The sequence below is a fragment of the Chiloscyllium punctatum genome, chromosome 49 (assembly GCF_047496795.1).
Source record: "Chiloscyllium punctatum isolate Juve2018m chromosome 49, sChiPun1.3, whole genome shotgun sequence".
Taxonomy (NCBI): Eukaryota; Metazoa; Chordata; class Chondrichthyes; order Orectolobiformes; family Hemiscylliidae; genus Chiloscyllium; species Chiloscyllium punctatum.
Window position 1 is genome coordinate 26,319,506 of NC_092787.1, and position 14,366 is coordinate 26,333,871.

General features: G+C 39.8%; 1 protein-coding gene across 3 annotated transcripts in view; it reads left to right on the plus strand.

Annotated features, from left to right (window-relative positions):
* abl1 (c-abl oncogene 1, non-receptor tyrosine kinase) overlaps window positions 1–14,366 on the plus strand; it is a 187,400-nt gene that overhangs the window by 102,879 nt on the left and 70,155 nt on the right. For all 3 annotated transcript variants that reach the window (XM_072565964.1, XM_072565966.1, XM_072565965.1), the window contains exons 2-3: window positions 6,145–6,309; window positions 7,658–7,953. In XM_072565964.1, the coding sequence (XP_072422065.1) occupies window positions 6,145–6,309; window positions 7,658–7,953 (461 nt within the window). The remainder of the gene's footprint in view (window positions 1–6,144; window positions 6,310–7,657; window positions 7,954–14,366) is intronic.

Consider the following 14,366-nt stretch of genomic DNA (forward strand, 5'->3'; position numbering starts at 1 on the left):
CAGCTCATGCTGACTGACCAATACTGAGATTATCTAAATCCTAGTGCCTCTGCAATTAAATATATCATGAAACCTTTGTTGTTTAAACTCTCTGACGTTGTACTCGATCACAGCCTTCCCATTGTCCCTCTTCCACGTTCACTCTCCCCTTCCCACTTGCTCAAAATTTATCATAGTTCTAACTTTTTCCTAATGCTGGTGATGAGCGATTGACCGGGCATGTCGGCTCTATTTCTGTTTATGCAGTTGCTGATGGATCTATTTTCTAGCCTTTTCTATTTTTAGTTAAGATCTCCAGCATCTGCAGTAATTTGCTTTCCCTTCAGAATTAATGTTTTGGTGAGTAATGTTTGAGAGGAGAGAGACCTTCTGGTCAACAAGAGAGTTGAGGACTATGGAGAGTGGATCAGCAGTCAAGTGAAATGAAGGACTCCATCAAATCAGCCTTGATCAGATTAATTGATAGTGTAGTCTCAAGGGGCCAAATGGCCTAATCGTACGCCTATTTCTTATGAGGTGATTTAAATCTTTGGGCATAACTTTTTGAACAAAATTGATGTTTGGGTCTTGTGGTGGGTGAATAAAGATTGGGCTTTTGGAAACAAGCTGAAGACAGGAGGAAAGTTATCGGGCGTAATAATAATCCTTTGAATCTGAAGTGCATGCTTCAAAGGCACAAGCTGTGAGGACTCTATCTTGCAACAAGTGTAATGGGACTTCAAAATGAATCTTCTCAAAGCGTACATTCCATTGTTCTGGGAAAGTTTACACTTACTGTGCTGAAGACGCCTTGACAGGGACAATGCCAAAACCTGAAATGATGTACTTAGTCATAGAGATGTACAGCACAGAAACTGGCCCTTCGGCCCAACCCGTCTAAGCTGACCAGTTATCCCAGCCCAACTAGTCCCACCTGCCAGCACCTGGCCCGTATCCCTCCAAACCCTTCCTATTCATATACCCAACCAGATGCCTTTTAAAATGTTGCAATTGTACCAGCCTCCAGCAGCTCATTCCATACACATACCACCCTCTGCGTGAAAAAGTTGTCCCTTAAGTCTCTTTTATATCTTTCTCTTCTCACCCTAAAGCAATGCCCTCTAGTTCTGGACTCCCCCAACCCAGAGACAAGATTTTGTCTTTTTATCCTATCTGTACCCCTCATGATTTTATAAACATCTATAATGTCACCCTCAGCCTCCTGACGTTCTAGGGAAAACAGCCCTAGCCTATTCAGCCTCTCCCTATAGCTCAAATCCTCCAAACTCTGCCAACATCCTTGTAAATCTTTTCTGAACCCTTTCAAGTTTCAGAACATCCTTCCGATAGGAAGGAGACCAGAATTGCATGCAATATTCCAAAAGTGGCTTTACCAATGTCCTGTACAGCCGCAACATGACCTCCCAACTCCTGTTCTCAATACTCTGATCAATAAAGGCAAGCATATTAAACATAAACGCCTTCTTCAATATCCTAGCTGCCTGCAACTCCACTTTGAACGAGCTGTGAACCTGCACTCCAAGGTCTCTTTGTTCAGCAACACTCCCTAGGACCTAACCATTAAGTGTATAAGTCCTGCTAAGACTTGCTTTCCCAAAATTGTTGGAACACGTCAGACCTGCTGCATGGCTTTTTGTATTATTTATGATGTAGCGTTATATCAAAACACAAAACCTGCAAAAGAAAACTGGCCCAATCTGCCATAGTGTAATTTCTTAACCCTGTTGCTAAGTGACAACAAATGTTACCATGCGTAGTGCAGTAAATTATTTTGTCTGAAATGTGTTCGTATTTTCCAGTTAGTCATAGCTCTGTGTGAATTTATGCACACTTCTGAAAGACATCAACAGGTCTTTGTATCATCATGTGCTGGACCATTTTCAGGCTTCTTGGCTTTCTCTCAAAACGATGGGATTAATAATGGAGAGTTGTAATGATCTTTGGAATAACAACAACAGTTTGTACTTGTATAGCACTTTAAAAGTAGTAAAATGCCTTAAGTTGTTTCATAGGTGAATTATCAAGCAAAACTTGACTCATAACCATCAAAGACAGTGAGATGGATTGACTAAGTTCAGTCAGAGGTAATATTTACGGAGTGTTTTAAGAGACGTGCAAGAAGTGGATTGACTTTAGAGATGTCAGAGTTTAGGACCTTGGTATCTGAAGGCACAACTTCAGTGGCATATCAACTGAAATATAGGATCTGCAGGAGGAGGAGGGTTGTTTGCCCCTTCACCTCTCATGCATCTTTTAGAACACTCCATAAAATATTACCTGTGAGTTTAGTCGATCTGTCTCAATGTCTTTTTGATGGTTCAGTGTCAATTTTTTTTGATAATTTACCCATGAAACAACTGGAGCAGTTGGAGTTAGGGAGAGGAGAGACCGTGGAGGGATTTAGAAATTAAGCTGCAAATTTTCCTGGACCAAGAGATAAAGTAAGTCTTTATGTAAGATAATGAGTGGAACGGTGCTTAGACCAAATTAGGATGAGTAGCAAAGTTTTGGGTGTGCTTAGATTTATGTAGGATGGGAGGTTACTAGGAGAAGATTGGAATAGTTAACCCAAATGGTAACAAAAGCATTGGTTCTTTGCCATGCTGGAACCACTTAAAAACAGAAACGTAATGCAAGATATTACTCGCTTACTGTTTTGCCTAAATGCAAAAACAGAGGAAGCATATATTTTGCTATATTTTTCATTTCCTTGAATTTTTCCTCATTTCTGACTGATCATGGAGGAATGTTAATTTTGGTGAGAAGCAGATGGTGCAGTGTTTTTGTTTTTCATTCTCCCAGTTGGAGGAAGCTGATTGACAGTGAACCAGATGGGAAACAAATTGTATCAGGGGCTTGATAATGTGAATTCCCAGTCTCAACCCAAGAGATCTTACAGACATGCTGTTTCTCCACAGGAATGATAGATTGATAACATCTGACAGCACTTGTATGTTAGCAGTTAACTTGCAGCAAGCCAAGGGTTACAAACCAGTACATTGCACTATGTATTGTATATTGTATTCTGCTGTATTAAAAGTAGCTTCTCCCTTTAAGGCAATAAAATCTAATTGCTTAACACTGCTGATTGGAATCAGGAAGAATCAGCATTTATCACCTCATGTGTGATGTATGTAAGAAACAAAAATGTAGTTTATATAATCAGTGTAAAGATGTGCAAAAGGGATAATTGCACCAAGTATAAACATGCAATCATCAACTTGTCTGTCAACAATAATATTGTATAAAAATGATAGTATGGATCAGAACACTGGGTACTGGGTTTTGAGTACAATAGACATCATCTTTTACTAATTGAAAGATATAAGCTGATGTATTCTAGCTGACTGAGCATCAAAATCTTTGGATGCGGGTTTCACGAGGTTTCCAGTAGCCTGCAATGCCTGGCATATTTTTAAATTCATGCCCAGATACCGATTGTTCTCAAAAATGGCAAGTGAATTTGCACAAACTGAACTTTGTAAGCCAAATTAAATCTGTCGCCAGTGTGTGAAATTTTTATACGGCTTTGCAGCAGGTTGACAGAAGAAAATTTAAAATTATCACTACATCTCAAAGTAGTATATCTAACTACTCAATGTGCTAGGAGCATATCTTTAAAAACAATATTTCTTGCAATCCTAATCTTTATTATTATTATTCAGAGCAACTTAATTTAGTGATAAAAACATTTATAAATGTTGAGGGTGAGTGAGGTGTTCATCAGCTTTCATTTAGTAGCCACTGTGGAGGAAAGATACAGCACGAAAGAGATTTCTTCAGTAATTTTTGCATTAAAACAAATGACTCAATACGCATGTCAGTTAAAATGAAGGAAAAAGCTTGCATTTGTATAGCTCTTTGTGCAATCACGGGAGGTTTCATATTAATTGCGGAACTATCATCATTGTTGAAATGCCTTTATGTGCCCTGTTTATCCTTTGCAGTATTTATTCATATTGGGACACGTTGATGCTGTTCCCCTGGCTAGAATAACTGTCTTTTTAGAAGGGATTCAATTAAATTGTAAAAGCCAAAATATACAGTGCAAGTTAAGTTAAAATAAACCAGACAAAAAAAACTTTATTAGCTCTATTTTGAATGCACCATGGATGTTATTGATTTTACCTTGTTTTTTCAGCTAGTTTGGTTTAGTTTTGTCATGAATTCATTCTGACATAGTAGGAAGCCATGCCACCTTTCTGCACAATAACCCAATTAGTCCCAATCTTCTATTTTATCACCTGTGGTCCTGCAGGTTTATTTCCATGAAGTACCTGTCCAATCTCCCACTGAAATATTTCAATGTCTCCAATATGTGGAGTAAAAACCTCCTTCAAGCCCCTTGTATTTCTCATCCTTAAATTTAATGTCCCACAGTCCTGTATCATCAGCTAATGGTTTTTTTTCTTAAGCTACCTTATCTCATATTTTATTTTGTATTTAACACTTAAAGGATATGTGCAGCAGTGCATTATCTAGCAATAAATTTAGTTTTGTTTCAGACAAGGCTCAGAAAGTGATGGTTCATATTCCCATTAGTCAGTCTCCTGTAGCTAGTGGTGCATATGGCATCTAATTTCTGGTATTGCTGCCTGTCTAGATTAAGATGTTTCTCTCCTGTTGCTCACACTAGCAGATGGTGGATCGTCGTTAATCATTACATTTGCCTGTTTGTATCCTAGTCATTGTATCCCAGTTGTTCAGTAAAAACTTGTACATATGTAGCATCCTTATCACATTGAAACATCCTAAAGAACTATGCACAAGTGTTGTGAAACAAAATTTTGTCCGGCTGCATTTGGACCAATGAACCAAAGCACAGTCAAAGAGTAATATTTTAAGGAATGTCTTAAAGGAGGTGAGGTGGCTTGGGAAAGAATTTCCGAGCTTCATGTCCAGTCAGCTGAGCGCACAGCTGCCAGTGGTGGAACAATTAAAATGGTGAGTTTCAAAGAAGCCAGATTTGGAGGAGTACAGAGAGTTCAGGGGGTCACAGGGTAGTATGAGATTAGAACTAGGAAAGTGTGAGGTCATGCAGGGAATCAAAAACAGGAATGATATTTTTTAAATCAAGTACTTTCCAGACCAGGTCTGATTGTAGGGTAGTGAGCACAAAGGTAACAATGGGGTTTTCTTTTTAAAAAGTCAGTAAAGGCCTTTTAGCCTGACTCTGAACCCACTAACAGGAGGATCTGATTTACTGCTTTTAGTCTGGGCCTGACTGTTTTGGATGTGCCAACCCAGCATATTTTTTTGAAATTCATTCCTGGGATATGGGCGTTGCTGGCTGGCCAGCATTTATTGTCCTTGAGAATGTGATGATGGGCTGCCTTCTTGAACCATTTTCCATAAAGGAAAGTTTTATTTTAACTTGTTTTTCTAATCACTCTGTTCAGCGATGTTATTATCACATCTCCTGCTCAGGAGTAGGGACACCACCACCACTACACAAAGGGGCCCCTTAAATACTGTAGGTTTATCTACTGTGCTGTTACAGAGGGAGTTCCAGTGCTTTGACCCTAGCGTAGCTGATGGGATCATTTGAAGTGTGCAAACTTCATGTTGCATTGAGATGCTCTCCCCAGGGAAGAGCTTATTGAATTTTCTCCATCTCTGAAAATGGAGAGTCTGGGTGACATTAGTTTTCCAATTGAGATTCATAGACAAGCCAGCAGTGCAAGAATAATCCTTTCCATGCATGGACAAAATAGCCCTGGAGAACTTTAACCTCATATTAAAGAAGTTGTTAGGGTTTCGTGGGCCAGAATGTCAAGTCTGTGCATCATCCAGGCGCCACAGTTTGGGTGTCTCGAGATCATGTCGCCTGTGCTGCATCAGGCACAGTGTTATCAGGAATCTCAAGAAGGTAGCAGTCAGATTTCACTTGTAGACTTTGAATCCTGGGATTTATTTTCATTAAGTATCTTTAAAATACTTAAACCTAATTATCAACAAAGTCTTGAAAACCCTTGTGATGTTACCAGCTGTCAGAAGTATTTAGTGAAATGAGGCAAGTGTAATTTTACAAGGGTTGGGCATTAATGTGACTAGCCAGCATCTGACTGGCATAGCAGGATCTGAGTAGGTGCTTTATTGAATTGCATGCAGTGTGTTATAATTTTATTTTGGTTTTCATTCTAGAAGCTCTACACCGTCCAGATTTTGAGTCACAAGGCCTGACCGAGGCTGCCCGGTGGAACTCCAAAGAGAACTTGCTTGCTTGCCCTAGTGAAAATGACCCCAACCTTTTTGTTGCACTGTATGACTTTGTTGCCAGCGGGGACAATACACTCAGCATAACCAAAGGTAAGAGCAGAGGGCATGCCGCTGAAGAAATTGCCAAATCTGTTCCCGGTCATTGAATTTAATAAACAGCTGGAATTTACTTGAGAGGGAGCAAGTGTGGTGAAGTTGAGGGTGAGGTGGGAGAGATAGGTGGCAAGGAATGACACGAGGATAATGAACCCAAAGGAACACCTAACCTTCTGTCACTAATCCCTGCTGAAAGATATCCTGTTTTGACTAGCTGATTTTGTGATGGGGAGAAATATATAACTTATGAAGATGTTTAATAGAATTTGATTATGCATCATTTTGTAGCAGTCTTGATTTGGGGCATCAAAAATTAGACCTGGACCTGTACCATCTTGTGATCTGGTCGCAATTCTTTTAAAAAATGGTTCCTAAAATATTTTTGTGATGACGAATTGCTCAATAATCCAAATTGCAAATATTTTTTCCTTGCTGATTTCTGCATCTACCAGTAGGTGCTAGAGATGTTTTATACTCATGGGGCACGAGTGTCGCTGGCTGGCTGGTATTTATTGCATGTCCCTAGTCGCCCTTCAGAAAGTGGTGTTGAGGTGCCTTCTTGAACCCCAGCAGTCCACGCGGTGTAGCTTTTATTTCTGAATACAAAAAAGACAGCTCAGCAATTCAGCATTTGCCACTTTTCTCTCCCAAATGTAACCACTTCCTTTTGTCGTCCTCCCAGATATTTCGTTGTTGTACTCCTTGGATATTGTTCACGCTTATGGACAGGCAGAAGTAGAGTCAATAGTTTGGTTTGATTTAAAAAGAAACAGAAGTTTAGTTTTCTTTTTAAACAAAGGGGGATTTAGAGTCATAGAGTCATGCAAATGCATTATCAAAAATAGAAAATGCAACAGGCGAACTAAAGTTCAAACCCATTCCTTATTGTTTTTTTTGAAATCATTCTATATTGAGTGTAGTATAAATCCAGCCCTAGTCTGGACTTATATATGCAGTAGGTGTTTCTGATTTTGTCTGCCTTGCCATATCAGGGAATAACTGAATGGGAAGCAGAGTTTTTCCCCTATTGATCAGGCATGCTTCCTGATAGGTTAGCCCAGCCATTGAGTAAGGTTGGTCAGTGGCAGTGTCTTGCCGGCACAGACTGAAGGAGATAATTGGATATTTTGACAAGGGAAGTTAGGAGTGCCTATGATTATGTATCTAAAGCCAAGATACAAAAATCTAAATCTAGAAATAAAGTGGACAATGATCATGTAGACTTAAAAAGACAACACCTGAACCATCTAAGCTGCAAAAAAAAAGTTTGTTTATTTTGTTGGCAATGTGATGCAACAGGTTGTACACTGAGATCTTTGGTAACGCATTCTCTTTCTGGCAGGTGAAAAGCTTCGTGTTTTGGGCTACAACCACAATGGAGAATGGTGCGAGGCTCAGACTAAAAATGGCCAGGGCTGGGTTCCCAGCAACTATATTACACCTGTTAACAGTCTAGAGAAACATTCCTGGTACCATGGGCCAGTCTCACGCAATGCTGCAGAATACCTCCTCAGCAGTGGCATCAATGGGAGTTTTCTGGTGCGAGAGAGTGAAAGTAGCCCCGGACAAAGATCCATATCACTTCGTTATGAAGGAAGGGTATACCACTACAGGATAAACACTGCATCTGATGGGAAGGTAGGTCTTCTCTGCAGGCTATTGACTTGCATTGACTATATTGAGAAATGTTACTGTATCAGATTATACATTCTTGTAAAGTATGCATTATGTTCATTGATCAAGGCTTTCTGGTGCTTCATGTAGCATGACCACTGGATAATTGGCATCATAGCACAGGAGCAGGATATTTGGTCTGACTATTTCTTCAACCAGAAATGCTCCTTTCACATGAGTAGGGAGTTCCACATTCTTAGTACTGACTTCAATAAACCTAATCTAAACATACTATGGGTGTGCCAACACCACAATGACTTCAGTGGTTAATGAAGATGGTTTAGCATCGCACTCTTAAAGGCAGTTAGAGATGTGCCATAACCTCCGGTTTTGCTAGTAATAGTCATATCCCATTAGTAAGTCTAACTAGACTTTGGTAAGGTCTGCTGAATCCCTATTGGATTTATTGGTCACTGTCTTAGTTTGCAGCTACTGGTTTTGGTTTCCTTTTTTTTAATGGCATTATTAACCGATATTTCTATTTTCAATCATTTGTGTATCTGTACCTCTTCGTTCCTAAATTCCAGTTAGACTCATTTTTCAAGCAATATGTGATTTCTTTATTCTTCAACCAAACAGCACCACCTCCCATTTAGCAATATCAAAATTAATTTGCTAATTGCTAGTCAATTCTGCAAGTTTATTAATAATATTGTTTCTTCCTTTCTTTATTTTAACCACATCCTTGTTTGGTGTCTGTGGGTTTGCTAGACGAAAGAAAGTCAACATCAAAAAATCTGTTTTACATGAATGCACTTCAAGTACAAACATATTCCTTTCATCCTAACCTTTGTAGATGTTATCAAATAAAATTTTTAGAAAAAAATTGTTTTTTCCTTAGGAATATATGCAAGATTCTGCATATGGTTATCTTTTTGTTACAATTCCTTAGCTTGACATATTGTCTTACAACACAATGTTCAAAAATATATAAACTTTTATGTTAATAAAAGGAAAACTTTAGACCCTGAGTCATATTCGAATTGTTACATCATTGTTTCTGTTAACCTGGCAATTTGGAGCTCTTTCCTCATAGGTTTGTATGTGCTGGGGGGCACTTGTAACTTTTAGGACTACTGTAACTTGCTTTTAGTTCAACAGGATGCAGAGAAAAGGTGTGTAAGTGCTCTAGAGGTACAAAGCAACCTGGACTGACGTAAGTGGAACAATTGTGAGGGGATAAATGGCCTCTTCCTGCGTTTAATATACAGCAAATTTGTTTTAATTGGCATCTAATGAACCTGCATGCTTGATAGACCAGCAAAAATTAGATACCTGATACTGGAAGTTCACTGTGTTATCGTGATCTCTGCAATGTCCAAGTAGTTAGTGGAGGGTGTGAGTGGGAAGCCTCTCTACCGTTATGTTTATTTAAGTTTTATTTAAGCTATTATTTAAGTGATGTATACTGTAAATAAAATATTAACACTGCTGTGTATAACCTCTACGTTACATTTCCATTACATTGTGTCTGCTTTTACATTGATTATGTGGGCCTCTTGGTCAACTGGAATATTTGTGCCAGTTAGTAAAAAGCTTGCTGTCCTTGTATTGCTCATTCAAGTTAAAACAGATTAAATGAAATTAGTTGTCATAAGAACACTTTAAAACAGCCAGACCCAAGTGCTACTAGTTTGCTGCTAGCTTTGCGATTAATTGCTGTGATATCCCAATGCATGTTGAAAAGCACAATCCCACAATTTTTTCTGGCTGTGTTGCTGAACTGACAAACTCTGAAGCAACATGCTTTTCTTTTCCTGAGTTCTGTTCTGTAATTTAAGGCACATTCTGTACAAAGATTTGTTCCAAATTTGTTTTTAAACTCCTTGGAACTTCTGGGATGTTTAACATCCTGAATGTTGCTGACGCCCTACCTAGACCATGTAGGGAGCTGCTCATTAGAGTCACAATGCAAGTATCCACCCACATAAACGTTGACTATGAAAAGTTGCCGAAAGTCTTTTTCTTTTTCACTCTGGTTAAAATCCTCAATTTAAGTGTCTGGCGAATAGCTTAACAATGCTGTGAACAGCTTGACTAAAAAAAGACTAAGATAAAACCAAAAACTCTGAATGCTGAAGATCTGAAACAAAAACAGAAATTACTGACAGAACTCAGGTCTGGCAGCACCTGTGGGAGAAAGCAGAGTTAAAATTTTGAGTCAATGACTCTTCACAATTTCTGTCTTTGTTACTAAAAAGGCAACCACACACGAAATCAGGAATATACAATGTGTTTCATTTTGGTAAGACAGACCAGGGCAGGACTTCCAAAATTAATGGTAGGGTCCTAGGGAAGGTTGTTGAGCAGAGATACCTAGGCAGATACGCAATTCCTTGAAAGTGGAGTCACAGGTAGACAGGATGGTGAAGAAGGCACAGTTGCCTTCGTCGGTCAGAGCACCGAGTACAGGAGTTGGGGCGTCATGTTACAGCTATATAAGACACTGGTAAGGCCACCTTTGGAGTACTGTGTACCATTCTAGTTGCCCTGTTAAGGGAAGGATGTTATAAAACTGGAAAAGGTGCAAAAAGGATTTGCAAGAATGTTACCAAGACTAGAAGGTTTGAGTTACAATGAGAGGCTGGATAAGCTGGGGCTTTTTTCCCTGGAGGAAGCTATGGGGTGACCTTATAGAGATTTATAAAATCATGAGGGGCAGAGATAAGGTCTTTTCCCAAGAGTCCAAACTGAGCAGGTATAGATTTAAGGTGGGAGGAGAAAGATTTAAAAGGGACTTGAGGGGCAACTTTTTCACACAGAAGGTGGTGCACATACGGAAGATTTGCAAGAGAAAGTGGTAGAGGTGGGTACTATTATAACATCCAAAAGACATTTGGACAGGTACATGGATAGGAAAGGTTTAGAAGGTAAAAACAATGACTGCAGATGCTGGAAACCAGATTCTGGATTAGTGGTGCTGGAAGAGCACAGCAGTTCAGGCAGCATCCAAGGAGCAGCGAAATCGACGTTTCGGGCAAAAGCCCTTCATCAGGAAGGATATGGGCCAAACAGAGACAAATGGGGCTAGTTCAGTTTAGGAAACCTGGTCAGCATGGAGGATTTGGGCTGAAGGGTGTCTTTCTGTGCTACATACTCTATGACTACCTTTAGTTTTGAGGCTGGGTTTGATAGTGGATCACTTAATGGATAGAAAGGTCTTATTGGAGCATTTACAAGTTGGCAGATTGTGAATAAAGGATATCAGTAAGGATCAGTGCTGTGGTCTCAACAATTGATGATCTATGGTAAAGACTTAAAGATTTGGAATGTAATATCTCGATGTTTGTTGGCTATACAAAACTTGGCAGAAATTTAAGTTGTGAGAAGGACATGGACTGCAAGGAGAAATATGCAGGTTTGGCAAGCAGGTAACAAGATAGTAGACGTAATGTGGGGAATGTGCAGTTAGTCATATTGGTTGTCAGACTAGAAAAGCAGAATACTTAAAAAGCGTAAAACTTGAAAATATTGGTCTTCGGGTAGAATGGATATGCTTACACTACAAACATGCAGGTAAGTTAGTACACAGTTACAGCAAATAGCTAGGGAGGCAGTTCGCATGTTTGCTTATATTGCAAGGAGATAGGAATATAGACAGTTTGCTTACAGTTGTTCAGGCCTTTGGTGAGATCAGCACTCAGTGCAATTTGAACAGATCTGGCAACTCAACACTGGGCATACATGAGGTGCTGTGGGCCATCAGCAGCAGAATTGTGCCCTAACACAACCTGCATCCTCATGGCCCAGCATAGTCCCCCAATCTACAGTTATCATCAAACCAGAGAATCAGGTCTGGTTCAATGTAGCATGCAAGAGGTCAGGCCCAAAGGAGAACCAGCATGTGCAAAAATAAGGGGTCAATCTGATCAAGACACAAAAACAGAACTACAAGCATGCCCCACAGTATAAGCAGCAAGTGATATTCCGAGCTAAATGATTCCCGCTAAATGATTCCAAAATCGATAGTCAGATCTAAGTTCTGCATTCCTGCCACACCCAGTTGTAAATGGTGGTGAACAATTAAACAACTAACTGGAAGAGGAGGCTCTTCAAATATCCCTATATAATGGGATATGAAAATAACGAGTGCTCAACCATCTTCAGTCAGAAGTACCAAGTAGGCGATCCATCTTGGCCTTGTGCAGAGATGCCTAATATTACCGATGCCAATCTGTATCCAGTTTGTGTCACTGTGATACCAAGAAAGGTACTGGATACTGCAAAGACTGGTTTATGTGGTTTCTTTCCAGCAATCGTGCATGCTCTAAAACTTGTCGCTCCCTTAGCCAAGCTGTTCCAGTATAGTTACAACATTGCATCTATCAGATATGTCGTGTACATAAAAAGCAGGACAAATGTAACCCACCAATTACTACCCCATCAGTCTGTTCTCAATCATTGATAATTAATGGAAGGTACAGGTAGACGATCCTTTATCCGAAATGCTTGGAACCAGCTGTTTTTCCAAATTCAGAATTTTACGGTTTTCAGAACAGGTGACACTTTAATGGTGAAATTTCAAAAACATCTTACCAGAGGAGCAGATTTCTAAGTAAGAACAAGCAAGTTAGTGCTTGGCCATGTTTCCCCCCACCCATGTCGCATCTGAGTGACACTCGTCGAGTGGATGTTGACCTGGGTTAACTTTGCACGCCAAACAACCTTATTAACAAGAAAAAGACTTCAAAAAAAAACTTTAGATTTCGGAGCTTTTCGGTTTTTGGATAAAGAATTGTCTACCTGTATTATCAAGTAGCATTTGCTTATATAATAACCTGGTCACTGATGCTTGGGTTTTGCTAGCATCGCTCAGGCCTGACTTCATTACGGCTTTAGTTCAAACATGGACAAAAGAGCTAAACTTCAAGGGTGAGGTTGGAATGACGACCCTTAACATCAAGTTTGCATTTGACTAATTATAGCATCAAGGAACCCCAGTAAAAATAGTCAGTGGGATTCAAAAGGAAAGCACTCTGGTTGGGGTTATAACTGGGACAAAGAAAGATAATATTGTTGGAGGCCTGTCAAATCTGCTGCATGGCATCTCTGCAGGAGTTCCTCTGGGACAGTACCATATCATCATCAGCTTTAGATTAGATTACTTACAGTGTGGAAACAGGCCCTTTGGCCCAACAAGTCCACACCGCCCCGCCGAAGCGCAACCCACCCATACCCCTACATCTACCCCTTACCTAACACTACAGGCAATTTAGCACGGCCAATTCACCTGACCTGCACATCTTTGGACTGTGGGAGGAAACCCACGCTCCTTCAGCAATGACCTTTCCTTCGTCATAAGATCAGATTTGGGGATGTTCACTGATAAAAACACAACGTTTAAAGAATTCTCAGCTACTCGAGTGCTGCAGGAAATGCATGCAGTAAGATGTGGGTAATCTCCAGATTTGGGGTGACAAGTGTTAGGAAGATGTAGGTGTATTGTACCTTTGAGAGAGAGGAGGCTGGCAAGCACTAAAAGCCCTGTGCTAAACAATTTAAAAATGTAACATTTGGCTGACACAAATAGCTGGTGATGTGTTGCCATGGTACAAAAAACATATTCAAATTTGGCCAATCAATTTAATTATGCCCCAGAGACCAAAATCCAATCGAATTTGAATTTTACTGTTTTAGATAACATCAAACCAATGAAATGATCCAATGTTTTGGGTATAAAACAAGATATTTTGAACAGTTAGAGGGAGAACAGCAAAGAGCACCCATAAGTAAAGACTGCCAGCAGAATTGCTCTCTGAAAGGTACCTGTCCATAAGTAATTTGTGCAGCAGAAGACTAAAGCCGACCTAGAGAAATCTACAGAGAAGGTTCAGCATCCAAAGACAACAACTGGGTTTGAAATTGATTTGCCGTAAATTTAAGAGGAAATTTATCAGACCAGTATTGTGGAGTAGGAGGTAAAAGATAGGCTTAAGAGAAAGGAGTTGTGGTTTTAATGTTCTTTGTTAGACTTAAAAAACGTAATTTTTACTTTAAATAGTGAAATCTTAGATATTCTTTGCCTCTCGAAATTTAACAGATTATGGCACTAGGTGAGCTACTCTGTGTGTCGGGTTTAAGTTACAGAGGGGTTTACCCCGTGTCCTAACACAAGTGACAGGTAAAGTTGGTGCCACTTAAGTGCTAGGTGAAGACCATCTCAAGCAACCGAGAAGCTAACCATAGCCACTTGACATTCAGTAGCATTACCATCTTTGAATCCCCCACTACCACCGTCTTGGAGGGTTACCATTGACCAGAAACTCAACTGGATTTTCCATATAAATACTTTGGCTGCAAGAGCAAGAGATTTGGATTTGATTTACCTGTCGTCCAATCAGCATTGTGTCATCAGAAGCCATTAGAAGATATCTAAT